This window comes from Hylobates moloch, unplaced genomic scaffold, assembly GCF_009828535.3.
Source record: "Hylobates moloch isolate HMO894 unplaced genomic scaffold, HMol_V3 SCAFFOLD_23, whole genome shotgun sequence".
Taxonomy (NCBI): domain Eukaryota; kingdom Metazoa; phylum Chordata; class Mammalia; order Primates; family Hylobatidae; genus Hylobates; species Hylobates moloch.
In genome coordinates, this window is record NW_026652298.1 from 38,688,554 (window position 1) to 38,716,456 (window position 27,903).

The window sequence follows — 27,903 nt, forward strand, 5'->3', positions numbered from 1 at the left end:
GGCTTTAATACCATCTGTGTGCTGCTTCCTCCCCAGCTCCCAGCTCCAGCCTGGGCTCTCCCTGGGCTCTAGTCTCACATACCAGCTACCTGTGCACCATTTCCACCTGGACAGCCAATGGGCGTGGCAAATGGAGCATGTCCAGAACCTTCTCTGCTTCAGTACATCACAACTTCATCCTTCCAGGGGCTCACACAAAAAACTTCAGAGCAGTGATGTCTAATATAGTAACCACTAGTCACATGTGGCCATTTTCACTTAAATTACTTAAAAATTAAAGAAAACGCAGAACTCAACTCAGTTCCTCAGTTGTGCTCGCCACATGTGGCCAGTGATTCCCGTAGAGTACAGCACAGAGGCGGAACACACCCACGAGCTCTGCAAGCTCTGCCGCACGGCTGCCCCAAGACCTGGCCTGTAGCACTTGACTTACTCTCAACCCATGCCTCATCCCGTGAGATCTACCATCAAAATATGCCCCAATCTCTAGACACTTCTCTTGCTGATGAGTGTCGCTCCTGGTTAAAAACCCATGTGTGAGGCCAGGCGCGGTGGCTCACGCCTATAAGCCCAGCACTACGAGAGGCCAAGGCAGGCAGATCACCTGAGGTCAGGAGTTTGAGACTAGCTGGCCAACATGGTGAAACCCTATCTCTGCTAAAAAAAAAAAAATACAAGGCCGGGAGCGGTGGCTCACACCTGTAATCCTAGCACTTTGGGAGGCCGAGGTGGGCGGATCACCTGAGGTTGGGAGTTCAAGACCAGTCTGACCAACATGGAGAAAACCCGACTCTACTACAAGTACAAAATTAGCTAGGCGTGGTGGCGCATGCCTGTAATCCCAGCTACTCAGGAGGCTGAGGCAGAAGAATCACTTGAACCTGGGAGGCAGAGGTTGCAGTGAGCTGAGATCGTGCCATTGCACTCCAGCCTGGGCAACAAGAGTGAAACTCCATCTCAAAAAAAAAAATTAGCTGGGCATGGTGGTGCATGCCTGTAATCCTAGCTACTTAGGAGGCTGAGGCAGAAGAATCTCTTGAACCTGGGATGTGGAGGCGCAGTGAGCCAAGATTGTGCCATTGCACTCCAGCCTGGGCCACAGACTGAAACTCCATCTCAAAACAAAACAAAACAAAACAAAAAACCTGTGTTTGGCTTTTCAAGCCCGACTATAGACCACGACAAGGCCTCACCTAGCAGGCCTCACAGGGGAAGCTTTCTTCCCTGCACCAGACTTGGAGCTCAGCCAGTACACTGTGGTTTCAGGTACCTGCGTGGCCACACTCTTCGGTGCATTCCCAGCCCCAGGGCCTTCATTCCTAGGTCTCCTGCTATAAGGCCTTGGGCCTCAGAGTAATGGCTTAACCTTTATTTCTGGCTTGCTGCTGTGGTCGCTCCCCGACACCTGACAGCGCCTCTCCCACCAGCACTCTACTCAAAGCCCCGGTCACCCCTCACTCTCCAAACAGGCTGGCTGCTTCCAGCCCTGCCTCCTGCTTCAGTCTGATGGTGGCTCAGCAGCCAGAGCAACCCTTTGGACGGGAAATAAGCATAGAAGGCTCTGCTCAGATCCCAACAATTCCCACCTCAGAGGCAAAGACAAAGGCTTTCCAGGGGCTTCGCAGGCGCCAGAGGGTCTGTCACTCCCAACCTTCATCACATGGCCTCCTTGCTTTTCCTCAAACACACAAAACACATTCTATTTTTTTTTTTCCCCAGACAAGGTCTCGTTCTGTTGCCTAGGCGGGAGTGCAGTGGCATGAACATGGCTCGACTGCCTGGGCTCAAGAGATCCTCCCACCTCAGCCTCCTGAGCAGCTGGGACTACAGGTATGCACCACCATGCCTTGCTAATTTTTTCTTTTTTTGGTAAAAATGGCGTCTCACTATGTTGCCCAGGTTGGTCTCGAACTCTTGGCATCAAAGGATCCTCCCACCTCAGCCTCCCAGTGTTTGGCTTACAGGAGTGAGTCACTGCATCCAACCCAAAACAAATTATCATGCTGAGACACCCTGCCGCCACCCGCCACCTGCACAACTCACTCTTTCCCTACCTCAGATCTCCGCGGGAAACACCATCCAATCCATGAGGCCTTCCTGTTCACCCTATTTAAGATCACCCCGGGCAGCGTCCATCCCCATCCCAGCTTTATTATTCTCCACAGCCTGCACTGCATCTGACCTTCCACACCTCTTACGTGATTGTTCAGTCTGACTCCCCCAACTAAAGAGAATAAACACATGATTTTTGTCCTTTTTGTTCACAACTGTATCCTCAGCGCTTGAATGCTACCTGACAAATACTAACCTTTTAATAAATAGTTGAATTACTGGATTGTGACTTTGCCTTTATCCAAACGCTGATGAGCACAAAACTGACAAACTGCCCTCAGCCGAGGAGGAAGAAAAGCAGTGGAGCTGTAGCAGACTCCTTCCATTTCAGAGCTCAAGAAATCAGCGCTCCATCGCTCACTACAAGGCTTTTGTTGTCCTTACCTTTGAGCCAAGATCAAACTTGAATTTGCTGACATCTTCCTCTACTATTTCAGAGCCCTCCATCCCCTTGGTCTTCATAGCATTATAAAGGACAGATGTGATCTTCAGCAGCTCTTTTACCGCATACCCATCTGCTTGATAAAGCTTCTTAGTGTTGAGTTTTATATGTGCCTTGGTGGCCTATTTTTAGACCAAAAAAAAAAAAAAAAAGTTGAAGGCCCTTTCCATGTAATGTCTAAACCAAATCCCATGTAGGTAAGTTGAAAATGCCTCTGCTGACAACTGGGATATAACCTAATAAGAGTAAAGCATTCAAGTGACTCAAACATTGTGAGTGGCTGTATAAACTGGGACAATCTTGATGGAGAGCAATTTGGTAAAACACATCAAAATTACAAATGCACATATCTTTTGACCCACCAATCCCAAATCTAAGAACTTATTCTAGGGACACACTCAAACACAAACAAAATGAGATGTACAGGTTATTTGTTACAGCATTGTTTAAAAGAGCAAAGCTTGAGACAACCTGAAAGCCTACCTATATAAATGACATAAATTATGGCATATCCATGCAAGCAATACCACTCAGGTGTAAACAGAAGGAGGAAATTCTGTATGTATTTGGAAAGTTCTCTAAAATATATCATTAAGTAAAGCAAGATGCTGAACATCTTGTAGCGTACAGTAAGTACATCAAGTAGTATACAGTACCATTTGTGTAAAACAAAGGAAAAAATATATTTTTATTTGCATAAACACACACACTCTGGAAGAGATTTAAAATAGTGGTTATTTGGAGTGGAACTTGGCCCAGGGCAGACAGGGTAAAAAGTCATTTTACTCCATTTTGTTTCATAATGTTTTTAATTTTTTTTTTTTTTTTTTTGAGATAGAGTCTCACTCTGTCACCTGGGCTGGAGTGCAATGACATGATCACGGCTCACTGCAGCCTCAACCTCCCAGGCTCAAGCAATCCTCCCACTTCAGCCTCCCAAGCAACTGAGACTACAGGCACATGTCACCAGGCCCATCTAATTTTTTTTAATTTATGTTTTGTAGAGACAAGATCTCACTGCATCACCCAGGCTGTTCTCAAACTCCTGGACTCAAGCTATCCTCCCACCTTGGCCTGCCAAAGTGCTAGGATTACAGGCATGAACAACCACGCCTGGCCTACTTTCAATTTGTGAGCCATGAAATATGTTACCTATTCAAAAATAAATAAAATTCTTTTTTTTTTTAGACAGAGTCTTGCTCTGTTGCCCAGGCTGGAGTGCAGTGGTGCAATCTTGGCTTGCTGCAAGCTCCGCCTCCTGGGTTCACACCATTCTCTTGCCTCAGCCTCCCGAGTGGCTGAGACTACAGGTGCCCGCCACCACACCCAACTAATTTTTTGTATTTTTAGTGGAGACGGGGTTTCACCCTGCTAGCCAGGATGGTCTCAATCTCCTGACCTCGTGATCCGCCCGCCTCGGCCTTCCAAACTGCTGAGATTACAGGCATGAGCCACCATGCCTGGCATAAACAAAATTCTTAACAAATAATGAATTAAAAGACAAACAAAAGGAACTTCACTGGTGAAATGGTGCCACAGAAACCCAGCAATGGAATGGTTTTAGAAAGCAAACTCAGGCCAGGCGTATGACGGCTCACATCTGTAATTCCAGCACTGGGGAGGCCGAGGAGGGTGGATTACTTGAAGTCGGGAGTTTCAGACCAGCCTGGCCAACATAGTGAAACCCAGTCTCTACTAAAAATACAAAAATTAGCCAGCTGTGGTGGCATGTGCCTGTAATCCCAGCTACTCGGGAGGCTAAGACAGGAGAACCCCCGAGGAGGCGGAGGTTGCAGTGAGCCAAGATTGCACCACTGCACTCCTGCCTGGGCGAGAGAATGAGACTCCATCTCAAAAAAAGAAAGAAAGAGAGAAAGAAAGAAAGAGAGAAAGAAAGAAAGAAAGAAAGAAAGAAAGAAAGAAAGAAAGAAAGAAAGAAAGAAAGAAAGAAAGAAAGAAAGGAAGGAAAAGAAAAGAAAAGAAAGAAAAACTCAATTACTCAGTTTGAAAGCAGCCCTAACAAGGAGTCATCCTTTCTAGTTTACTTAATTTTACAACTCCACAAAATAAGTGTCCACTAACCATGAACTGGGCAATTGCCTTAATGAAGAAAACTCGGTCCTGTTCAGTGTCCACGTCAGGCGGGATGTCAGTCTGGGGCTCGTATCTATCAGAGAAGTAAGAGGAGAGAGCACAGGTTAACCAAGGAGAAAGTCCACTAAAGAGAATGTGGGCAACTGAGAGGACAGCGGGTCTGGAACACAAAGCTCTCCAAGTCCCCAAGTGTGAGAGTAAGATCAAGGCAAACTTCAGAAGCAAAACCAAATACCAAGGGAGCAAATCCCCACCTAAGAACAACAGATTTCAAAAACTAAATGTGGGTGTCAGCTTACAAAATTAAATCTCTCTCAGACCTCAACATGTCATGAAACTAATCAGAACTGCTACCCTGGCTGACAGCCCTTGACTCAGAGATCAGTGCTAGGGCCGATTAGTCAGCTCTAAGCAGCAGCAGAGTTGGTGAAGTTATTTTCTTCAAGGTATTGATACCAGGGGTCAGCAGACTGCAGCCTCTGACCTGTACAGCCTGCAAGCTAAGAACTGTTTTTACATTTTAAGAAAAAGAAGAGATGCAATAGAGATCTTATGCAGTCTCTGAATTTTATGTTTAGCAAAAGGTAAAATATTATCTAGCCCTTAAAAGAAAAAGCTGCCAACCCCAAATCATATATCATATTCAATTTTTTCACAGAAAAAGAAATCTCCATTATTTCTAATCCAATATACTGATTAGAATGTGCAAAAAGGCCCCTATCACTCTGCCATAAGGGGCTGAAGAGCAGCCTGGCCCAGCACCCTACTGAGGAATAGTTGTCTCCTTTCACCACTTCCTGGTATATTTCCCTCTCCCACAGCATTCTTTAAACTCCACTGATTTTTTTTTTTTGAGACAGTTTCAATCTGTCCGGGCTGGTGTGCAAGTAGCATGATCAGTGGCACTGCAGCCTCAAAATCCTGGGATCAAGTGATCCTCCCGCCTCAGCCTCCTGAGTAGCTGGAACTATGAGTGTGTACCACCCATGCTCAGCTAGTTGTTCTTTTGTGTATGGAGACAGGGTCTTGCTATGTTGACGAGGCTGGTCTCGAATTACTGAGATTATGAAGTGCTGGGATTATAGGAATGAGCCACTGTGCCCAGCCACAACTACTTTTTAACAGAATACAACTGGGTCTGTCAAACTCAAACAACTCTTCCTTTTGCAGCATCAGAACGGTGTCCTGTTTTCTAGATGACTAATAAATAAAATCCAGTATTCATTCTTAGATGTCAATAAAGTGCAGTTCTAACCTTTTCACAAGCCAGAGAAGCACTTCAGATACAAGTCCAAAATTGGGTGTTCGGAAATTCTCCATAGAAATATGTCGAGGGTATCCCAGGGCTCTCATCATCTCTGTGAAATCTGTCCAAGGAAAAATACAATTCATTCAGTTTTCCATCACACAGCAACTACTTATTAACTTAGATATTGTCTTTACTTTTCTTTCTTATTTCCAACCTATGGACAGCTTTAGGGACTATTTGTCAACTTTCTACAAGGGAAAGCAAAAAGGAGATAAAATTTAAAACACCAAAAATGCTACCTAAAAAGCATATATTTAAGTTCAATGGGAGAAGTAGATGGCTAGACATGAAAATGGAATTGAGGGATTAGCTGTGAATTTCATTTCTCTCTTTAATATCTCATTTCTTTTTACTGCTAAAAGTAAGAAACACCCGTCCTTATAAAATGTCATGAAGAAAAAGTATTTTTAATGTCAACAGTGGTTTGACTCAAATTCAGCCGATTAAAAATTATTTTAAAATGTTAACAGTGGTTATTTCTGAGAGGAATCGGTAGGATGACATTCATGTTTCCGAGTTGTCTTTTTTAAAAAATTTTAGTGAGTATATAGGACGAAAATATCAGTCGCCTTGGATTTAGAGAAATCTTAAATAGATTGCTTGAACTATACGACCATACTTAGATTTACTATAAAACAGATTAAGAAACAGTAATACTAATACTTGTTGATCCATAGGTTGGGGTCACCTCAGGAAAAGCCTTAGTGCTTTCAAGAGAGCAGGACTTGGAAATGAATACCACAAATATTTGTTGAGTTCCCATATGTACCAAGTTCTACATTCAGTGTGCTTCCTGGTTATTTAAGGTCTGTCTGCACTCTTCTTGAAGATCCATGTACATACTGGTCCATCAATGTTCACAAATAACCTACCTGGGTACTGGAAGTCAGGTCAGACTTCGCAAGACAATGAAAGAGAAAATGTGAGCAGAGGAAACAGCAAAGTCACAAAGGGACTCTGTAACTGTTTTCTGGGAAATGTGAATACGGAGATTTAAGAAAAATTAGCTGGGTGTGGTGGTGCATGCCCGTGGTCCCAGCTATTCAGCAGGCTGAGGTGGGAGGATCACCTGAGCCCAGGAGGTTGTAGTAAGCTCAGATCATGTGACTGCACTCCAGCCTGGGTGACAGAGTGAGACCCTTTCTCAAAAACAAAAACAAAAAAGGCCAGGTGCGGGTGGTTCACGCCTCTAATCTCAGCACTTTGGGAGCAGAGAAGGGTAGATCACCTGAGGTCAGGAGTTCAAGACCAGCCTGGCCAAAATGGTGAAACCCCACCTCTACTAAAAACACAAAAGTTGCTGAGCACGGTGGCTTATGCCTGTAATCCCAGCACTTTGGGAGGCCGAGGCGGGTGGATCACGAGGTCAGGAGATCGAGACCATCCTGGCTAACACGGTGAAACCCCGTCTCTACTAAAAATACAAAAAAATTAGCCAGGCATGGGGGCGGGCACCTGTAGTCCCAGCTACTAGAGAGGCTGAGGCAGGAGAATGGCGTGAACCCGGGAGGTGGAGCTTGCAGTGAGCCAAGGTCGCGTCACTGCACTCCAGCCTGGGTGACAGAGAGAGACTCTATCTCAAAAAAAGAAAAAAATAAAATAAAAATAAAAATACAAAAGTTAGGTGAGCGTGGTGGCGGGCGCCTATAATTCCAGTCACAGGATAATTGCTTGAATCTAGGAGGCAGAGGTTGCAGTGAGCCAAGATCACACCACTGCACTCCAGCCTGGGCAACAGAGCGAGACTGTCTCAAAAAAAGAAAAGAAAAGAAAAGAAAAGAAAACGCAGCAGCCTTTCCTTCACACAGTAAGGCACTGCCTAAATACTTCTGACCACTAGGTACTAGTCAAGTTATGTTAATGCTGCGGTGGTATTGTCAAAATAGAGATTAATTTGAGAAAGATCCTTACCATACATTGCACAACTGCAGAGCATTAATTTAAGGTCAAAATATTCCGAAATCTCCGTGTATGCGCTTCCCAACAAAACCCCATTCTGCGTCCCCCGGCAGAGTGCTGGCCTCTCTAAAAACTATGTGGGAGGAGACACTCATCCTGCACAATGTGTGGCCACCAAAAACCTTCAAACCCCAAAGGACAGGATTCACACTCCGGTGCTCAGTGGCTGCATGGATAAAAAGTAATGCATCTTCCTAAACATTTTTACATTGTAGAAAAGAGCAATTCATGACCAAAAGGAGTAATCTCTAATGCTAAAATTTCAGGCACCAGCAATTTGACGAGAAAATTGGCTCTTTAAGAGACCCCTCGGATCACACCAAATTGGCAATCATCTACCATTCCTTTTTTTTTCTTTTTTTTTTTTAAAGACAATCTCACTCTGTCGCCCAGGATGGAGTGCAGCAGTGCGATCTTGGCGCACTGCAACCTCTGCCTCCCGGAATCAAGCAATTCTCCTGCCTCAGCTTCCCCAGTAGCTGGGACTCCAGGCCGCGCCACCATGCCCGGCTAATTTTTTGAATTTTTAGCAGAGGCAGGGTTTTGCCATGTTGGCTAGGTTAGTCAGGAACTCCTGAACTTAAGTGATCCGCCTGGCTCGGTCTTCCAAAGTGCTGAGATTACAGGCGTGAGCCACTGCGCCCAGCCGTAACCAACATTCTTAGCCTTATTCTTTGGCTTCCCCAATCCACTTAGCAAAGGAATTCGAGCTCCCTTCTCTTTACCAGCCCTGCAGAAAGGATGCAGATGAAGTTCAGGCAACTTGAATTCAAGCCCCAGTGCCACCTCCTACCGCCTGTGTCACCTGCCCAAGTTACCTGACCTCTCTGTGCCCGTTTCCTCACTACCAAATACAGGCGGCACAGAGTTGTTCAGATGATTAAAATGAAATGATGCACATAACAAAGAGCGGGCCCTGGCAGAGCGTTAAAACTCAAAAAATGTTAGCCGCAATGATCATCACCCAGCCCCCCCTCCTCGGTTTCGTTACTGGTTGTTTTTTTTTGTTTGTTTTTGTTTTTTGAGATGTTGTTTCGCTCTTGTTGCCCTGGCTGGAGTGCAATGGTGTGATCTCGGCTCACCGCAACCTCCGCCTCCCGGGGTCAAGCGATTCTCCTGCTTCAGACTCCCGAGTAGCTGGGATTACAGGCGCCCGCCACCACTCCCGGCTAATTTTGTAATTTTAGTAGAGACGGGGTTTCTCCATGTTGGTCAGGCTGGTCTCGAACTCCCGACCTCAGGTGATTCGCCCGCCTCGGCCTCCCAAAGTGCTGGGATTACAGGCGTGAGCCACCACGCCCGGCCTGCTGTTCGGTTTTCTAAGCGCTAAGCTAACCCAACTCAAAAAATAGTCTCTAAACTCTCCATGCATTTTCCAATACGGTAGCGAACAGCGGCTTGCAGCTACACAAATAAAAATGAATTACACTTAAAAATTCAGTTATTCATCTGCACTAGCCACATTTCATGCGTTCTAAGCCACACCCGGCCAGTGGCAGATAGAGAACTTTCCATCCTCGCTAGGAATGGCCTAAGAAGGGCCTGGGGCGCTCGGCTGGGTTGCAGCCAGGAGTCAGGGGCGGTCCCTGAGGAGAAGAGGCCCGAAAGGAGCCTCCGGCAGCGCAAACTTCAGGGGTCGCCTACACATGGGACCCGGCGGGCGGGAGCCCTGAATCTCTGGAAGACCCGCAGGTCACAGGGGCGCGGGGCTGCCTTACTGCGGAGGTCGCGGAAAGACATGACGCTCAGGTCCCCAGGAGCCCAGGGTCGCAGCTGCTCGCCGCTCAGCGATCACAGGCCCCGCGCTCGCCCGTCTCTATGGCAACCAATGGACCCTTGGACGGCGCACGGTCAGGGACAAACAAATGAAAGCGAAGGTGCCGCGGTTCGTGCCTACGCACAGGGAGAGCGAGCCGGCAGAGAGCGCTCCTGAGACGCCAAGGGCAGAGGGCGTGGCGATCCCGGCGTCTATGAGGTCTTCAAGCTCCCCGGCTTCTGGGCCTCTGTTTACACGCTTTGCGGACGTTTCGCGCTGGGTGACAGGCTCTGAGTGCCTACTACGTGCTTGATATTGCGCTAGGCGCTTTCCATATTGCATATTCCCCCCTCATTTCTATAAAGAATGCACGATACTTGGCTGGGCGCGGTGGCTCACGCCTATAATCCCAGCACTTTGGGATGCCGAGGCCGGCGGATCACTTGAGGTCAGGAGTTTGAGACCAGTCTGGCCAACATGGCGAAACCCTGTCTCTACCAAAAAACACAAAAATTAGCCAAGCGTGGTGGCGCACGCCTGTAATCCCAGCTACTCGGGAGACTGAGGCAGAATAATTACTTGAACCCGGGAGGCGGAGGTTGCAGTGAGCCGAGATCGCGCCACTGCCCTCCGGCCTGGCGACAGAGCGAGACTCTGTCTCAAAAAAAAAAAAAAAAGCACTATACTCAGGAAGCCGGCCTTCCCCGGTCCGAGGCACAGCGCGTTCCCCGTCGGAATCCGGTTGCCGAGCGGAGAACGGGATCACTGTGGGCGCCCAGAGGCACGCCAGGCCTGGGTCTCGCGCACGCGCAGACGGCTCGGGCTGCGCAACAGATCGGAAAGCGGCCCCCACCCGCGCGCGCTACGCGGGGTCCAGGCAGCCCTAGCCTCTGCATGGGGGCGCGAGGAGACGGCAGGAAGGCGCGGCCTCCACGTGTGAACTGGGGAGATGCCTCGCCAGGCGTGGCACAGCCGCCGGGTTTTGTAAGGTAGCTTGAGCAGGAACAAGGAAACAGCGTAGTGCACAAAGCGATTAGTTGGCATCAAGTTATTTCAGATGCATTTCTTTGGGTTAAAGCAGAGGGGGCTTCCTTATGCCAGCCTAGGTGGACAGGGCCCCTTTTGTTGGTTGCAGTGAATCTTCTGTGTTTTGGCAGACTGGCCTGTCTCTAACTTCGCATTGATTACGTGGCACCTTGCACTAGCGATTCCATTCTGGTTTGGTCTGGTCCGTTGGTACCTTGTGCAAGAGCTCGCTCCAAAACAATGGACTCCCATAAATGTTGCTTCACGTGTTATTAAGAAAAACAAAAGGTAAGCCACAGTCTAGAAGAAAATATGCACAAAACACGTATCGGATAAAAAGACGTGTATCCAGAATGTATAAAGAACTCTCAACACTCAATAATGAGAAACAGTCTAATTAGAGAATGGAGAAAACATTTTAAGAAATACTTCACAAAAGAAGATATATGGACGGCTAATATGCAAATGAAGAGATGATCAAGGCTATTATTAGAGAAGTGCATATTAAACCACAATGAGATATCACTATGAAGTTATTAAATTGGCTAAAATATGCCATATCAGGTAACACGTTAAAAACCTAAAAATTAAATCTAGATAAAATGGCTAAAACAACAAAAAACTCTTGACAATGCCAAGGCTTGAAAGGATATTGATCAACTTGAACTTTTTTTTTTCTTTTTTTGAGATGGACTCTTGCTCTTGTTGCCCAGGCTGGAGTGCAGTGGCACAATCTCAGCTCACTGAAAGCTCCGCCTCCAGGGTTCAAGCAATTTTTCCTGCCTCAGCCTCTTGAGTAGCTGGGATTACAGACGCACCCCACCACGCCCAGCTAATTTTTGTATTTTTAGTAGAGACGGAGTTTCGCCATGTTGGCGTGAGTTACCGCACGCAGCCTGCATTTCCCTGATGATTAAAGATGTTGAACATCTTTTTACATGTTTGGTGACCATTTGTATATTTCCTTTGGAAAAATGTCTATTCATTTTCTTTGCCCATTTCAAAACTGGGCTGAACATCCTTTTGTTTTTGAATTGTAAAATTTCTTTATATATTCTGCATATGAGACCCTTATCAGATATATGATTTGCCAATATTTTCTTCCATTTCATTTCATAGGTTGTCTTTTCACTTTTTTTTTTTTTTTTTTTTTTGAGATGGAGTCTTCGCTCTGTCTCCCAGGCTGAAATGCAGTGGCACGATCTCCGCTCATTGCAAGCTCCGCCTCCCGGGTTCACGCCATTCTCCTGCCTCGGCCTCCCGAGTAGCTGGGACTACAGGCGCCCACCACCACGCCCGGCTAATTTTTTTGTATTTTTAGTAGAGGCAGGCTTTCACCGTGTTAGCCAGGATGGTCTCGACCTCCTGACCTCATGATCCGCCCACCTATGTTGGCCAGGCTGCTCACAAACGCTTGACCTCAGGTGATCTGACCGCCTGAGCGTCCCAAAGTGCTGGGATTACAGGCGTGAGCCACCATGCCCAGCCATATTTCTGATTTCTGAGGATTGCTTTTTCAAGATTGTTGTGGTTATTTGGGTTCCCTTGTAATTTCACATGAATTTTAGGATTAGCTTTTCCATTTCTGCTTATGATGATTAATTTTGTGTGTCAACTTGACTGGGATGCCTGATGGCTGGTAAAACATTATTTTTGAGTGTGCCTGTGTAAGCGTTTCCAGAAGAGATTAGCATTTGAATTGGCAGACTGAGTAAAGAAGGTTGCCCTCACCAATGTGGTGGGCATCATCCAATCGCTGGGCGCCCAATTATGACAAAAATGCAGAGGAGGGGTGAATTCACGCTCTCTTCATGGGCTGGGACATCCTTCTTCTCGTGCCCTTGGACATTGGAGCGCCTGGTTCTTGGACTTTTGGACACCAGGACTTACAGCCCTCACCCCCACCCCTACCCAGATTGTCATGCTTTTGAACTCAGACTTAATTACAGCACCGATTTTCCTGGTTCTCCAGCTTGCAGGCAGCATATTGTGGGACTTCTCAGCTCCGATGGTCACATAAGCCAATATCCCTAATAAATCTTCTCTTGGCTGGGCATGGCGGCTCACACTTATCACCCCAGCACTTTGAGAGGTGGAGGCAGGAGGATCACTTGAGCCCAGGAGTACAAAACCAGCTCTGGGCAACATGGTGAGATCTCCATCACCAAAAATAAAAAATTAAAAATTAAAAAATAGAAATAAATTTTAAAAATAGCCAGGCCTGGTGGCGCACACCTGTAGTCCCAGCTATTTGGGAGGCTAAGGTGGGTGGATTGCCTGAGCCTGGTAAGTTGAGGCTGCAGTGAGCCGTGATTATATCACTGTACTTCAGCCTGGGCAATGGAGCAAGGCCCTGTCTCAAAAAAAATTATATAAAGAGATTTATCCTCTAATAAATATTTTCTCTGTAAATATCTATATACATTCTGCTGATTATATTTCTCTGGAGAAACCTAATACACTACATGAAGACCATTTTGATTTTGATAACAATTGTACTGAGCACTTTGGGGAGTATTGCTATCTTAAGTCTTCAGTCCATGCACATGGGATGTTTTCCAATTTATTTGTCTTTAGATTCTCTCAGCAATGTTTTATAGTATTCAGAGTTGTCTTATACCTCCTTGGTTAAATGTATTCCTATTTTATTATTTTTATTCTTTGCTAGTATCTAGAAATACAATTAATTTTTGTGTGGTGATTTTATGACGAGATTTTTCTGAACTTCATTAGCTCTGAAAAAGCTCTACTAGGTTTAGGATTTTTTTTTTCCAAGTGTGAATTATTTAATATTTCCTATATACAAGATCAGGTTGCTGGGCGCGGCGGGTCATGCCTGTAATCCCAGCACTTTGGGAGGCCGAGGTGGGCGGATCACCTGAGGTCAGGAGTTTGAGACCAGCCTGGCCAACATGGCGGAAAGCCCGTCTCTACTAAAAATACAGAGATTAGTTGGGCGTGGTGGTGGGTGCCTGTAATCCCACCTACTGGTGAGGTCGAGGCAGGAGAAGCTCTTGAACTCGGGAGGCGGAGGTTGCAGTGAACCGAGATCGCGCCACTGCACTCCAACCTGGGCGCCAAAGCGAGACTCCATCTTAAAAAAAAAAAAAAAAAAATCAAGTCGTCTGTGACTAAAGAAAATTTTATGTTTTAACTTTTCGGTTTCCTGTCAGCATCCAAAATCTTTTTAATAAGAGGGTTCGTTTTTGTAGCCTCGGCTGGCCCGTCGGCCTCTGGAGCGCTCGAACTTCTGGTCCCTGGAGCGGAAATAGGGTTTGGTGTGGCTGTGTGGGGTTCCCAGGGCCTTGCCGAAATGCCGGTACACCTGTCGGCCCTTGCGAAGACCAGAGAGCAGGACGGGGCCGCCGCCCTCGGGGGAGTCCCGGGCCAGCTGATCGAAAGTCAGGATCTTGCCCCCCACCCTGAGGATGCCGCTGCGGGCCGGCTGGTCGCGGGCAGCGCACAAACCTTAAGTCTGGGCACCTCCTGAACCCGCGCGTCATCCTTAAAGCGTCCCCATAACCACGGCCGTTTTGTTTTCCCAGCCAGGAAGCTTAATCTTCCGGATCATCCGGGAAAGGGACAGAGGTGGCCGGTTGGTGCGACGCATAAACAACCTCTTCAGCACAACCTGGTTGAATGTGGAGTTAGTTCGTCTGGCCGGTAACCTGCACAGCTTGACCAACAAACAGCCTCAGGTAGATATCCTGGCTCTTGGGCTCCTTGCGCCGAACCTTTAGGTCCTTGTTGCGGCGGACGTCAACTCCCATGATGGCGCCTCCTGCTCGGCCAGGTCCGGAAAGATAAATGTTTAACTTTTTTTTTTTTTTTGAGATGGAGTCTCGCTCTGCCGCCCAGGGTGGAGTGCAGTGGCATGATCTGGGCTCACTGCAAGCTCCGCCTCCCGGGTTCACGCCATTCTCCTGCCTCAGCCTCCTCAGTAACTGGGATTACAGGCGCCCGCCACCGCGCCCAGCTAATTTTTTGTATTTTTAGTAGAGACGGATTTCACCGTGTTAGCCAGGATGGTCTCGATCTCCTGACCTCATGATCCGCCCACCCCGGCCTCCCACAGACCTCAGCTGATCCACCCGCCTCAGCTTCCTCAGTGCTGGGATTACAGCCATGAGCCACCGCGCCCATCCCCTTTTCAGCATTTTCAAAGCACCGACCTAGGTCTTCCTAGGTCTGTACTCCTGAACCCTCATTTCCCACCCCAGATGAGGAAGCTGGCCCCAAGAGATCACCTGAGAGGGGGGACTCTCCAGTTTGCCAGAGCTGAGTCTGTTTTATGTGGCCTGACCCCAGCCAGAGGGACCAGGGACTTCCCCCGGGGTTCTGGCTCCTTCCCATGCCTTTCTTTCACCCTGCCCTTGCCTTGGGCACTGTCCTCTCCTAAACTAGGGGTCCGGGAAGGCTGGGAGTCTTCCCTGTGATGTCATAAGAACCAGTTGCCAGGGGAGACCTGCCAATGTACCCCCTAGGCAGGGGAGAGCAGGACCCTGCTGCACCCAAGTCCTGGTCGCTCCCCCCCACCACACTGGCCCTCCATGGAAGCCTTGGTCTGTGCATTTTCTGAGCTGCGCATAAGAGAAGGTGCCGGGCTGTGGGGAGGAGTGGCAGGAAGAGAGATAGTCTCCTGTCCCCAACTGGGCCTAAAGCCGAGGGGTGGCCTCAGGGACATGTATGCTTGGGAGAAGGGAATGGCCACTGGGCCAGGCCATGAGTCCCTGGGCTGGTCACTTTCTCTCAAACCCACTGTGCAGTTTCTTTGTGGGGACCAGAATACTCTTCCTAGGGTGGCGGGCAGAACAGGGTAGCAGAAAGGACTTGAGGTCCTGAAAGCACTCTCAGTACCAAGGCCCCAGGCTTCCTTGTTGGTTGGGAGTGGGAAGAGGAGTCTTGTCTTGGGCATGGGCAGGGGAGGCAGTGGACTGAGCCTGACACAGAGGTAAACTGAGGCCAGGCTGGCTGGGGGTGTAGCCCATCATGTGAGCTGGTCTCAGAGGCATGTGACCGCACCCTCCCCTCATGGCTGCTGTGGGGAGCTGGCCACCACCCTCCCACTGTCTCCTCTGCAGATGCAGTGAGCCAGGCCCAAGGACGCCCTGGCCACCCCGACGTAACCCCCAACATCTACGAGGGGGGCCTGGGGTCCCCACAGCTGCAGTGCCCCAGTGCCCAGGGAAGCAAGCCCAAGAACTTCCGGCTGCGCCACCTCCGGGGCCTGGGCCTCTACCTGGAGAGCCACCCGCCGCCCGCTGGCCAGTGTGAGAGCCACTGGCTGGGCTGGCTTATGGCTAGGGGCTGCCTGACACAGCCTGAGGGCACAGCCTGGGCCCTGGACTTGCCAGAGGGGACTCTGGGCCCAGGTAACAGCCTCTGCTCAGCTCTTCTGGAAGCCCAATTGCCCAGGGACAGCCTGGGAAGCAGTGGTGAGCTCTGTCAAGGCAGGACTGGGCACGGGGGGAAGACCCTAGGGGATGGTTGGGCTGGGGCCTCAGGTGGGCCCTTCTCCACTCCCAAGCCTCCACAGTGGCACCATGCCCCAGAAGGCCAAGATTTTGATTAATCTGTCCCCATCCCTGCATCACGCACAGCTGAGTGGGGTCTGGACAAAGCGGTGCGAGAAAAAGGGAGGATCTGGGAGGGAGGGAGGGCTGGGTGACTGCCCCAGCTCCACACTCAGTGAGGGGCCTTGGAAGCTCTGTCCCTTGCTGGGCCTCAGTTTTCTCACTTGTAAAATGAGGGTTCAGGTTAGCTGAGGGTCCTTCCAGCTTGAACCATTTTCTTCCCTCGACCTCCTCCCTCCCCTGGGGATTCTGTTAAGGAGGAAGCATTGCCCCTTTCCCATCTGTTTTCAAGAATATTGGATTCTGGGAACCCCAGGGTGGGCTGCCAGCCTCCCCGCCAGCCTCCCCTTGGGTCCCTCGAGTGACTCCTTTCTCTCCTCTTTCCTCAGCTTCCAGTTCCAGCATGGACCCAGACAAGGGTGCCCTCCCCCAGCCTGGTCCTTCTGAGGGCTTGGGGCTCAGGCCCAAAAGGTCCTGGGGGGCCTGGGAAGAGGCCATGTGTCCCTTGTGCAAGAGAACCCGCTCTGGGACCCTGGAGAGGCCATAGGGATCTCAAGTGCCAGGACTGGGGACAGGAGGGGAAGGATGGCCGAGGAGGCAGCCTGAGCAGGAGGGGCTCAGCCCCCAGCAGTGGCCCTGCCACATGGGGCGGCCCAGCGCCCAGGCCTGGGCCTCGGGAGAATGTGATGGGGAGACGGAGGAGGAGGAGGTCCCGAGGGAGGGGCAGAAGCAATAGAAGCATGGCCATGCCCTTGCAGCCCGCTCAGACTCCAGTCAGTCACTTGTACCTAGGAGGCCGGGCTGAGTGGAGAATCAGGCTCCGCGCCCCCCGGCCACCACCTCCCCGAGAGGCCAGGGAGCCAACAGGTCTGATCTAATAAAAGCCAAGGCCTGCACGTTCTTGTCCATCTGCCTGTCTCTCATCAGGCCAGTTTGGTGAGAAAAATAGTCCTGTGTCTCTCCAGGGATGGGTCTGCCGCACCCCCACCCTTAGTTACCAGGGCATGAGAGGCGTGAGCTAGGGCAAGGGCCTGTGCTAACACCAAGGAAGCAGTCTGTGAGGGCTCCCTGGATGAGACACTGCTGAGCTTGGCTCCACAGGGTGGGTAGGGGCTCAACAGCCCACCTTTTGAGCCACCACGCCCAGCTAATTTTTTTTTTTTTTTTTGAGACGGAGTCTAAAACTGTCTAGAGGCCAATTTAGAGCCAGTTTTCTTTGGGGCCAGCATGTGGCTGCAGCAGATGTCCTTCTCAGGGGTAAGATCCTGGCTACAGCTGTCTGTGGCTGAGTTACATACTTTTTTTTTTTTTTTTTGAGACGGAGTCTTGCTCTGTTGCCCAGGCTGGAGTGCAGTGGCGTGATCTCGGCTCACTGCAAGCTCCGCCTCCCAGGTTCACACCATTCTCCTGCCTCAGCCTCCCGAGTAGCTGGGACTATAGGCGCCCGCCACCACGCCCGGTTAATTTTTTTGTATTTTTTTAGTAGAGACGGGGTTTAACCGTGTTAGCCAGGATGGTCTCCATCTCCTGACCTCAGCCTCCCAAAGTGCTGGGATTACAGGCGTGAGCCACCTCGCCCCACCTAATTTTCTATTGTTTTAAGAGTTGGAGGTGGGGTCTTGCTATGTTGCCCAGGCTGGTCTCAAATCTCTTGAGCTCAAGTGATCCTCCTGCCTCGGCAGGATCCTAAATGCAGGCCATGGCATTGTGGATGGAGGGCACAGTGGATGAAGGAAGGCAGGGCGGGGTCAGGGAGGGCACCAGGGAGGAGAGCAGCCAAGGCAGGGATGTGGACCTGGGCCCCACCTGCCCCCTACCAGGTGAGGTCACTGCTCCGCGGGACCCCAGCTCCCCGGTCCCTCTGGGCAGGATGAGCACAGCCCTTCTCCTCCCAGCTGGACCAGACTCTGGGCATCCAGGTGTGGGCTTCCTCTGTGCCGAGGTGTCTCCACTCGACTCTGTTGATGTTTGGGATTAGATCTTTCTTTGGGATGGAGGCTGTCCTGTGCATGTAGGACGTTAAGTAGCATCTCTGGCCACCACCCACTTGGTACCTGTAGCACCCTCCTCTAAGCTGTGACAGCAAGTGTCTCCAGACATTGCCCGGCGTCCCTGGGGAGCACTGTTACTGTGGAAGAGAAGCCTGTTGATACAGTTAGGCTGTGTCCCCACCCAAATTTCATCTCCAGTTGTAATCCCCACGTGTTGAGGGAGGGATGTCATGGGAGGTGATTGGATCATGGGGTGTTGGGGAGGGTTCCACCATGCTGCTCTCATGATAGCGAGTTATCACAAGATCTGATGGTTTAAGTGTTTGGCGGTGGGCCAGGCGTGGTGGCTCACGCCTGTAATGCCAGCACTTTGGGAGGCTAAGGCGGGAGGATCACAAGGTCAGATCAAGACCATCCTGGCTAACACGGTGAAACACTGTCTGTACTAAAAATACAAAAAAATTAGCTGGGCATGGTGGTAAGCGCTTGTAGTCCCAGCTACTCAGGAGGCTGAGGCAGGAGAATGGCATGAACCGGGGAGGCGGAGCTTGCAGTGAGCCGAGATCGTGCCACTGCACTCCAGCCTGGGTGACAGAGTGAGACACTTGTCTCAAAAAAAAGAAAAAAATAATAAAACGTGTTTGGCAGTTCCACCCTTCCTCCCCACCACCGCCTCTCTCTCTGTCCTGCAGCCTTGTCAAGAAGGTGCCTGCTTCCCCTTTGCCTTCCACCGTGCTTGTAAGTTTCCTGAGGCCTCCCATCCACCTGGAACGCTGAGTCAATTAAACCTCTTTTGTTTATAAATAACCCAGTCTCAGGAAGCAGTGTCAAAACGGACTAATACACTTGCTCTATTCCACCAGGTCTCCATCCTATGGGGAGAAGACGGGAGCACCTGGGTTTGCCTCAGTGACCTTCCCGTCTGGTGACTCCAGCCTGTGCAGCCCGGGTCAGGCTAGGGCTCAGCGCCACCCCTGCTTTGGGCTCCTGCCAGGTCGCATGTGACATGCCCAGGACAGCCAGGCTCCTTCCCTTCCCATGTACCCTGGGCCCACCCTGGACAGTTCTTGTGTTCCTGGGACAGCAGATCCTGGAGTCTTCAGTCCTTGGGTGGTTTTTCGGTTGTTCTAAGTATGCAGGCATGGCCCGGGATGGTGGACACCCAAGTCTGTAGCGGTCCCCAGGAGGGGGAGCTCTGAGAGAGCAGGTGTTTAGATGCTGCACCCAAGAGCAGCTGTGATGGGGCAGGTGTGGGTGGGATGCAGCTGGCCTGAGGTCCACTGATGAGTCACATGGGGTGGTGGTGGGACAGCTGCCTTCTCTCTCTCCCACAACACTCACTCCCCAGAGACGCAGAGGCCAGGTGGATCCAAGAGACCACTTAAAGACTGACATTAGGGAGGCTGCTGAGGGAACACAGAGGGACACCTGCACCAGCCACCAGCTGCGGACGCTGGGCATAACTGAGGCTGCCCAGAGGCCAGCAATACAAAGTCCTTGGAGCTTGGAGATTGTTAGGGGCCTAATCCACTCTTTTTTTCCTCTTTTTCTTTTCTTTTTTTTTTTTTTTTGAGACACAGTCTCACTGTCTCCCAGGCTGGAGGGCAGTAGCATGATCTTAGCTCACTGCAGCCTTGAACTCCTGGCTCAAGTGATCTTCCTGCCTCAGCCTCCTGAGTAGCTGGAACCAAAAGCACTTGCCACCATGACCAGCCAATTAAAAACTTTTTGGTAAAGAAAGGGTCTTGCTATGTTGCCCCTGGTCTCCAACTCCCAGCCTCAAGCAATGCTCCCGCCTCCACCTCCTGAAGTGCTGGGATTATAGGTGAGGCTCCACGCTGGGCCCTATTTTTAACAATCATAGCTCACTGCAGCCTTAAGCTCCTGAGCCAAGTGACCCTCCCATCTCAGCCTCCTGAGTAGCTGGGACTACAGGCGTGGGCCACCATGCCCAGCTAATTTTTTTTTCTTTTGAGACGGAGTCTTGCTCTGTCACCCAGGCTGGAGTGCAGTGGTGTGATCTCGGCTCACTGCAACCTCCGCCTCCTGGGTTCACACCATTCTCCCGCCTCAGCCTCCCAAGTAGCTGGGACTACAGGCGCCCGCCACCACGCCTGGCTAATTTTTTTGTATTTTTAATAGAGATGGGGTTTCACCATGTTAGCCAGAATGGTCTCAATCTCCTGACCTCGTGATCCACCCTCCTCGGCCTCCCAAAGTGCTGGGATTACCAGCGTGAGCCACCGCGCCCGGCCGATTTTCTATTTTTTTAAGAGATGAGGGTCTCACTACGTTGCCCAGGCTGGTCTTGAACTCCTGAGCTTGAGATCCTCCCGCCTTGGCCTCCTAAAGTACTGGGATTACAGGCGTCAGCCACTGCACCTGGACTCCACTCACTTCTGAACAAAGAGTGGAGGCTCAGAGAGGAGCACAGGTTGCCCCAAGCCCCAGATTTGGCAAGGGGGGGGTCCCAGGCTGTGGTCAGTGGCCCTTCTGCTACCCTGGATAAGCCACGTGTCTTGGTGTTCTGGCCCCTGTGTAGCCCCCTCCCCTTGAACTGGGACAGGCTCCAGATCCTGCTTTACCAGTAGAATGTGGCAGAAGTGGCAGGGTGTCACTTCTGGGCAGTAAGGAAGCCTGACAGCTTCCCAGGTCAGTGGCCCCGTAAGGAGTCTACCCTGGGACTGTGGTATGGTACAAAACCAGCCTAGCCTGAGGAAGCCATGGAAGGAAGGAGCCAAGCCCATGGCCACTGCTGAGCTCACTATGGGCAGCCCTGTGGGTAGGGCCATCTTTCATGCAGGTCCTCCAGCCCCACCAGCCTGCCTAGCTAATGCCACATGGAGTCCCTGCTGACTCCTGTCCCATCTGGAATTGGAAGCAAACAGAATGGCCCCTGCTTAGGCTGTGAAGCTTTAAGATAGTCTGTTACTCAGGCAGGCAAGGTGGCTCATGCCTGTAATCTCAGCACTTTGGGAGGCCGAGGTGGGCGGATTACAAGGTCAGGAGATCGAGACCATCCTGGCTAACACGGTGAAACCCCATCTCTACTAAAAATACAAAAAAAATTAGCCAGGCATGGTGGCGGGCGCCTGTAGTCCCAGCTACTCTGGAGGCGGAGCTTGCAGTGAGCCGAGATCACGCCACTGCACTCCAGCCTGGGTGACAGAGCAAGATTCCGTCTCAAAAAAAAAAAAAAAAAGACAGTATGTAACTCAGCCACAGACAGCCGTAGCCAGGATCTTACCCCTGAGAAGGACATCTGCTGCAGCCACATGCTGGCCCCAAAGAAAACTGGCTCTAAATTGGCCTCTAGACACTTCCTCCCGCAAAACCTCCCAAAGCTTTTTGAGAAGCACTCCAACAGACTGAGAGGCAAAAAAGCCACAGTCGTGGCGTGCTGGGTGCTGGGGTGGGAGCTGATGTGGAGAAAGCAGCACTTGGCCTGAGCAAGCGGATGCTCGTGAAAATACACTGACCTTGGCCGGGCGCGGTGGCTCACGCCTGTAATCCCAGCACTTTGGGAGGCCGAGGCGGGCGGATCACGAGGTCAGGAGATCGAGACCATCCTGGCTAACACGGTGAAACCCCGTCTCTACTAAAAACAAAAAAATAGCTGGGCATGGTGGCAGGCACCTGTAGTCCCAGCTACTCGGGAGGCTGAGACAGGAGAATGGCGTGAACCCGGGAGGTGGAGCTGGCAGTGAGCCGAGATCACACCACTGCACTCCAGCCTGGGCGACAGAGTGAGACTCTGTCTCAAAAAAAATAAATAAAATAAAATAATAAAAAAAGAAAATACACACTGACCATCCCTGGGCACGCCTCTTACCCCGTGAGTCCTCGAACGCTGGTAGGCTGGGAATGGAGGACCAGGAGTCTGTCTCCGTCCTGAAAGTATGAAGGACCCCTACCCTACATGAGATCCTTGGGTGGTGTGTGCAGGGTGCGGGGAGACCCAAGGCTGCCTCGGGCTCCACCCCTGAGCAGGCCTGGGGCAGAGCCAGCTCCGTTCAGGGCTGGCCTCCGTGCTATGTCTGGGTGCATCCTGTGTGTGTTCTACCTCTCCCCGGGTCCCACAGTCCCTTTCTGCCCCCCAGTGGAGCGGGGCATTTGTGTCCCAGCTCTGCGGTCTGGTGGGGCTATGGTGAGAGGCCTGGAGCAGCAGCAGTCCTGCCTGGCCTCACTGAAGCAGGGCCTGAGGAGCCGCAGCCCCACCTGGGCAAGTTACTAATTGGTCACATGATTGACCAAGGGCCCCCAAGAGTTACCCTCTTAACCGCAAGTTGACTCATCAGCAAAGGTGAAACTGTCCTTGCTGGAGTAACCGAGACTGTGCCTCCCCAGCAGATGCTCCCGTGGGCAAGCTCGGCGGGTTAATCTGGTTTCATTCACCCCATGGCTTTGGACATGTGTCCACCGTGCTCAGCTGCCTGGCCTCCCAGGGTACCAGCGTCCATCCCTACTCCATCTTGCAGATGCTTCAGACCCTCTCCAGGGAGGACACTCGGCAAGTTGCATGTCTCCCGGCCACTGGCTGAGGTCAAAGGCACAGGAATGGTTTAACAGAGCAGCCATGCAGGCTTCAGAGTGGCCCAGGCCTGGGCCCAACACTCACAAACTGTGTGGCTCCTTGGTAGCTCCCAGCTCCCGAGCCAGTTCTCCTCATCTCTAACAGGAACAACATCCCTTGAGGGTGGCCAGAAGTTTCCATGAGAGGCTGACGGAAGCACCAGGCCTGCGCTGGGCGGGCACGCACCTCAGGCTCCACAGCGGGGTGCACCAAATCACCCTTGGAGCCGCTTGCCTGGACTGGGCCCCAGCTTAAGGCCTACAGCCAGGGAGATGCCCAGACAGGGCAGCTGCTGGGGACCTTCCAGTGAAAAAAGGACCCAATGTGCTTCTCAACTCTTTAGAACCTCTTCCCCAGGTTCGCATTCTTTCTTTTCCTGGAGTCTCGCCCGGTCACCCAGGCTGGAGTGCAATGGTGCCATCTCGGCTCACTGCAACCTCCGCCTCCTGGGTTCAAGCGATTCTCCTGCCTTAGGCTCCCGAGTAGCTGGGGCTACAGGTGCACACCACCATGCCCGGTTAATTTTTGTATTTTAGTAGAGACAAGGTTTCGCCATGTTGGCCAGGCTGGTCTCGATCTCCTGACCTCGTGATCCGCCCACTTCGGCCTCCCAAAGTGCTGGAATTACAGGCGTGAGCCACCGTGACTGGCCAAAGTTTCTCATTCTTTGGCAGGGTTAATCGCACAAAACCACCGGCCCCTTTATCTGGAAGCCATCCTGGGGCCTTGCCAGTGACAAGCAGCTCCAGGCCAACTTCTGCTACAGGGTGAGGCCTGAGGTGCGGCCAGGCAGGTGCGGGAAACAGGATGTGACGAACTCCAATGAAAGTCTATTTGCTCATAATGAGACAAAATGCTACAATCTGTTCAACACTGGGCTGGACATTGCAGTGATTAGGGGCAGGCGTGGGGCAGAGTGGGGCCTCTGAGCCCAAGGACAAATGTCCATGGCAGAGCCTTCCAGAAGACTCATCCCTTACCCTGTGGGGCAGAAATAGAAATCACATGGTCGCCGCTGATTCGCAGTGGAGAGGGCGCTGAGCTGGGCCCGGCAGGCAGGCAGCCTCAGCAGAGACTCAGGCAGTCAGCATGGCGCGGCCCTCCCGCCAGCACCGTCAGGTCAGCAGAGGTTCAGGCAGTCTGCATGGCGCAGCCCTCCTGCCAGCACCATCAAGGAGGGGGATGCTGCTCCTGCCTGGGGCCTGCCTTCATTCTGAGGGCCCCTGGCCCCAGCTGCGATCAAGAGGGGACCTGGGGCTGCCCCAGCACCCCGAGAGCCCGTGGCTGGGCAGCTCTGGAGGAAGGACACAGGTCCCTGAGGCCCTGTCTGCCCAGGGCTGTTCTTCCCTCTCCCTCCTCCTCAGGCTGGGACAGGGTGGCACCGCTAGGACCCTCTGCCATGGCTTTGAGACACTGCAGCTATGCTGGGCGGGACTCTGCCCCCCACCCCACCCCTGCATCGGAGGGCAGGGCAGGCAGCAAGCAGCATTTGGAATGCCGGGTGGACAGGATGCTAGAAGTGTGTGATGCACCCGCAGCACTGACAGCCTCTCTGCCCTCAGAGGTTGAGGGCCCACAAGGCACAGGACTGCCCCCTGCCCACAAGGCCAGGCCCTACGAGACACATGGCAGCCTTGAGGCCTAATGTCAAGCTCAGCTTCCTCCTGTCTGCATGTGGCCAGGCCTCGGAGCAGCAGCTTGTGGCAGCATGAGGGAGGGCGGGGAGGACCCAAGGAGTCTCGGCGATGCCTGTCCTCAGCAGGTCAGCTGAATGGAGCATGCCGTGGTCCGATGGGCAGTGTGACCTCCCAGGGCCCTGGTAACTGCACAGAAGGTGCTGAGGAGTAGGAACCGTCCCGACATGTGACCGCCTGTGCCGGGGGGCTGAGCCTCAGGGCTCTGTGCTTGCGAGGAAAGCCTCCCCCAGGCTGCCCACCCCTCGTCAGCCCCTCATGGAGGAGTGGGGGCCACTCCTCACTCCCCAGGCTTCTTTGGGCTGGTTCTGGAGGGGGATGGGCCATTCCCTTTATTGCGCCCCCTTGTTCCGAGGCTCCTGTGCCTTTACGGTCAAGTGTGTCCATAATACTTGCATTCCTCACTTGCAGGAGAAAGTCCCCTCCAGCTTTCCAGGAAAAAGCTGCAGGAACAGGCAGCGGAGTGGGAGAGGCCCAGTGAGGGCAGCCCCTTCCCAGTGAATGCAGCCACACTGGGTCAGCCCTGGGGACGGTGCATGCACAGGCAGGCAGGGCCAGGGCAGCAGGCAGAGGCAGAGGTTTCCAGAAGCAGGAAGGGGAGCTGAAGAGCCTGTGGGGAAGAGAAGAGCAGGGCAGGGTAAAGGCCGGGCGGAGACGCTCTGCCCATCCCACAGCCCGCCTATGGGCCACACAGCTGGGCCTGGGTGCTCCAGGAGCATGAGCCCTTCTCCAGGCCATGGTGTCTGCCTGCAGCCACTAGGCGCCTCTCGGTCCCCACACAAATAAAGGCACTGATGGATCCAAAGTCGGGTGCACAGCCCAGTGGCCGTGGAGCCTGCTCTGTGAGCTTGGCACAAGTCACCAAACCTCTGGGCTGTGCTGGTGCACAAGGTGGTGGACTCTGCAGTCCCCACGGCCCCTTCCAGCTCTGCCGTTCTCTGTGCCCATCCAGGGCCTTCTGCTTTTGTGGCTGGAGGCACCAAGCTCCCATACCCTCCTCTCTGCTGTGGCATACCTGCCACGGATGGGCACGCTCTGCGCGTGCCCACGATGTTCTGTTCCTGAGCCCGTGTAGCACCGGGCCTGCAGCTGGGGCAGGCCGACGAGCCTGGTAGATGGCTGGCAGCTCCTTGCAGAAGATAGCCGGGGTCAGATGGACAGGAAGGCGGGCTCTGTGGGGGGCCGAAGGGTAGGGCGTGGTGGCGGCTGCCCAGCCGACATCACATGGTCCGGCTGTACTCGATGCCACTCTTGGAAGAGATGCCCGACCATGGCAGGAAGCTGCAGAGCAGGCTGTGGGCCTGGCGGTAGACTCTGTGTGGAATGGAGCAGGGGCTCAGGCTGGCTAGTGCAGAGCCCAGGTGCTGGATGTAGTCCGTGGGGCTCTGTTAAGGAAGATTCCGACTTGCCCTGCCCACGCTCACCAGGGCACAGTCATCAGAGGCCCACGCAGTGGCCTGTGGGACTGTGTGCAGATGGCAAGCCAGGCTCGGGAGGCTGAGAGTCCGCTAAGCCTCTGCAGAGCTGGAAAGGCTCATGAGATGAAGTGGCCTCTGCTGTGCAAAATAACAGAGGGTGGGGTCTGGGGACAGAAGGGCCTTCTGAGTGAGGCCGCAGGCATGTGGACACCACACCCCGGGATGTACAGGGTGTGGGGAAGGGGCCTGGCAGAAGAGCAGGTGCTTCTGGTTCTCCCTAGATTCTTAACCCTTGGGGCAGCAAGAGGGACAGAGCCCTGGTTCTTACGACAAGGAGTGGGTCAACAGTGCTGACACCCTGGATGTCTGCAGGGGCCCGTCTTCACATAAGCTAGAAGGCCTGTGGAGTGTGGGGTCACCCCTCTCTTTCCTGCTTATTATTCTATGTAATGAATAAATCCTAGACTCATGAATCTGAAAACATACACACACATGCACAGCACTTTTGGGGCCACATTCTCTGACTATTATAAAGGTTCCTGGCTTCCCTCTGACCTGTCAGGGGCCAGTGAGAGTTAAGGAGGAGGAAGCAGGGAAGGGCACACCTTTGGGTCATGCATCCCATAAGGAAGGTTTGAACCCAAGTATTCAAAAAAAGTAAAAATCTCTCCTCACCGCACTTGTTTCCCCTCTGCTAGCACAGGTTCTGGGAGGACAGGGAATCCTGTTTTGTGCACTGCTGATCCCCAGTGCAAATGCAGCAGGAGGCTCTCCAGCTGGGTGCGGGGGGCTCATGCCTATAATCCCAGCAATTTGAGAGGCTGAGGCAGGCGGATCATTTGAGCTCAGGAGTTCGAGACCAGCCTGGGCAACATGGTAATATGTGCAACTCGATTTACCCAAACGTGCGTCAGATTTACCCACAACACGATCAGGTGAGGGAAAGAAGCGTCCATAAGCCTGGCCACCTGAACATCATCTGAGGGGGACCACAGCTCCAACTTGCTCACTGGCTCTGCCACCTTATGGACGGGAAGCCACAGTCCCTCTCCCCCAGAAGTTAAGGATATAAAATCGTCCAGGGAGGGTGGCCGCCGTTGATGTAGAGGACATAGGTGAAGCCATCTTTGAGGACCCCTCGGATGGAGTAGTAATAGGGGAGATAGTGGTGCTGCTTGAAGTCTCTGTTTTCGTAGAAGTTTATTGCTGTGTTGTTGGTGGTGAGGACATGCAGGTAAATGGCTTTGCAGTGGTCCTGGGCGGTGGTTGATATGTGATCCTTTAAGCTTTCAAGTAAGAGGGAACCTTGGGGAGAAGAGGTAAAGGTAATGCAGGCAGAGCAGTTAGGAAGGAAGGATGACTGGGCTAGGACGGGGGCTTTGCACGAGTCTCTCAGAGATGTCTCGGCCCACCGTATCAGAGACCAGCCTTCCTTCACCACCACTGTCAAAGTCCCTAAAATATCACGGCCAGGTGGAGCCTGGTAGCTACAGACCGCTGGGAGGGACTGCAGAGGTGACCTGGTAGCGCCCTCCCATGGGCTGGGCCCGCATGGAGACTCCCTTTCAGACAACAAACGGGGTAAATGTGAGCCCAGGAAAACATGGACTAGATGGGCCTGGGTTTAAAATTAATTAAGACTCTGCCGCTCACTGGCCGTGTGGCCGAGCGGGATGGGACATCGGAGAAACGGTGAGTGCTGCTTCCTCATGCGTATCCACGCTTTCTACTCTGAATCGTGAGCAGTGAATACACATGGGTTGTGCGTGTGGCGGCAGTGGGAGTGAGAGGTGCCGCTTTCCTCCGCTCCATCCTGGGGGCTGAGTGAGGCTGCGGCAGAAAGGCCTGGGGGCATGTGGAAAGAGGATGGCAGAAGGTGGTGGGTGTGCTGGCAGGGGAGGGATGATGAAGGTCTGGCCCAAGATGGGGATGAGGATGGAAGATGAGATTGAGGGA

At 52.2% G+C, this 27,903-nt stretch overlaps 3 protein-coding genes and 1 pseudogene across 12 annotated transcripts in view; 1 reads left to right on the forward strand and 3 right to left on the reverse strand.

Moving 5' to 3' along the window:
- The window catches only part of CLUAP1 (clusterin associated protein 1), a 45,665-nt gene extending 30,011 nt beyond the window's left edge, over nucleotides 1–15,654 (reverse strand). For 3 of the 5 annotated variants that reach the window (XM_058434002.1, XM_058434003.1, XM_058434001.1), the window contains exons 1-4: nucleotides 14,946–15,654; nucleotides 5,904–6,015; nucleotides 4,637–4,721; nucleotides 2,497–2,676 (exon numbers count right to left, since the gene is read on the reverse strand). In XM_058434002.1, coding sequence (XP_058289985.1) covers nucleotides 2,497–2,676; nucleotides 4,637–4,721; nucleotides 5,904–6,015; nucleotides 14,946–15,051 — 483 coding nt within the window. In that variant the 5' untranslated portion in view covers nucleotides 15,052–15,654. Of the gene's footprint in view, nucleotides 1–2,496; nucleotides 2,677–4,636; nucleotides 4,722–5,903; nucleotides 6,016–9,634; nucleotides 9,729–14,945 lie in introns of those variants that run through there. The other 2 variants (XM_058434005.1, XM_058434004.1) reach the window with 1 other exon arrangement.
- On the reverse strand, nucleotides 10,993–14,934 carry LOC131382368 (large ribosomal subunit protein eL18-like; annotated as a pseudogene).
- CUNH16orf90 (chromosome unknown C16orf90 homolog) lies at nucleotides 14,268–17,167 on the forward strand. 2 transcript variants are annotated; one of them, XM_058434008.1, is made up of 3 exons: nucleotides 14,268–14,396; nucleotides 15,780–16,133; nucleotides 16,661–17,167. In XM_058434008.1, the coding sequence occupies exons 2-3, from the start codon at nucleotides 15,995–15,997 to the stop codon at nucleotides 16,816–16,818; spliced, it is 297 nt and encodes a 98-aa protein (XP_058289991.1). In that variant the 5' UTR covers nucleotides 14,268–14,396; nucleotides 15,780–15,994; the 3' UTR covers nucleotides 16,819–17,167. The 2 variants fall into 2 exon arrangements, with proteins under 2 accessions (XP_058289991.1, XP_058289989.1); XM_058434006.1 differs by lacking the exon at nucleotides 14,268–14,396 and adding an exon at nucleotides 15,161–15,294.
- A 7,825-nt stretch (nucleotides 17,168–24,992) lies between these two features.
- Nucleotides 24,993–27,903, reverse strand: part of NAA60 (N-alpha-acetyltransferase 60, NatF catalytic subunit) — a 36,714-nt gene continuing 33,803 nt past the window's right edge. For all 5 annotated transcript variants that reach the window (XM_032145476.2, XM_032145479.2, XM_058433918.1 and 2 more), the window contains 3 exons: nucleotides 27,018–27,252; nucleotides 25,545–25,906; nucleotides 24,993–25,139 (listed from right to left, as the gene is read on the reverse strand). In XM_032145476.2, coding sequence (XP_032001367.1) covers nucleotides 25,750–25,906; nucleotides 27,018–27,252 — 392 coding nt within the window. In that variant the 3' untranslated portion in view covers nucleotides 24,993–25,139; nucleotides 25,545–25,749. The remainder of the gene's footprint in view (nucleotides 25,140–25,544; nucleotides 25,907–27,017; nucleotides 27,253–27,903) is intronic.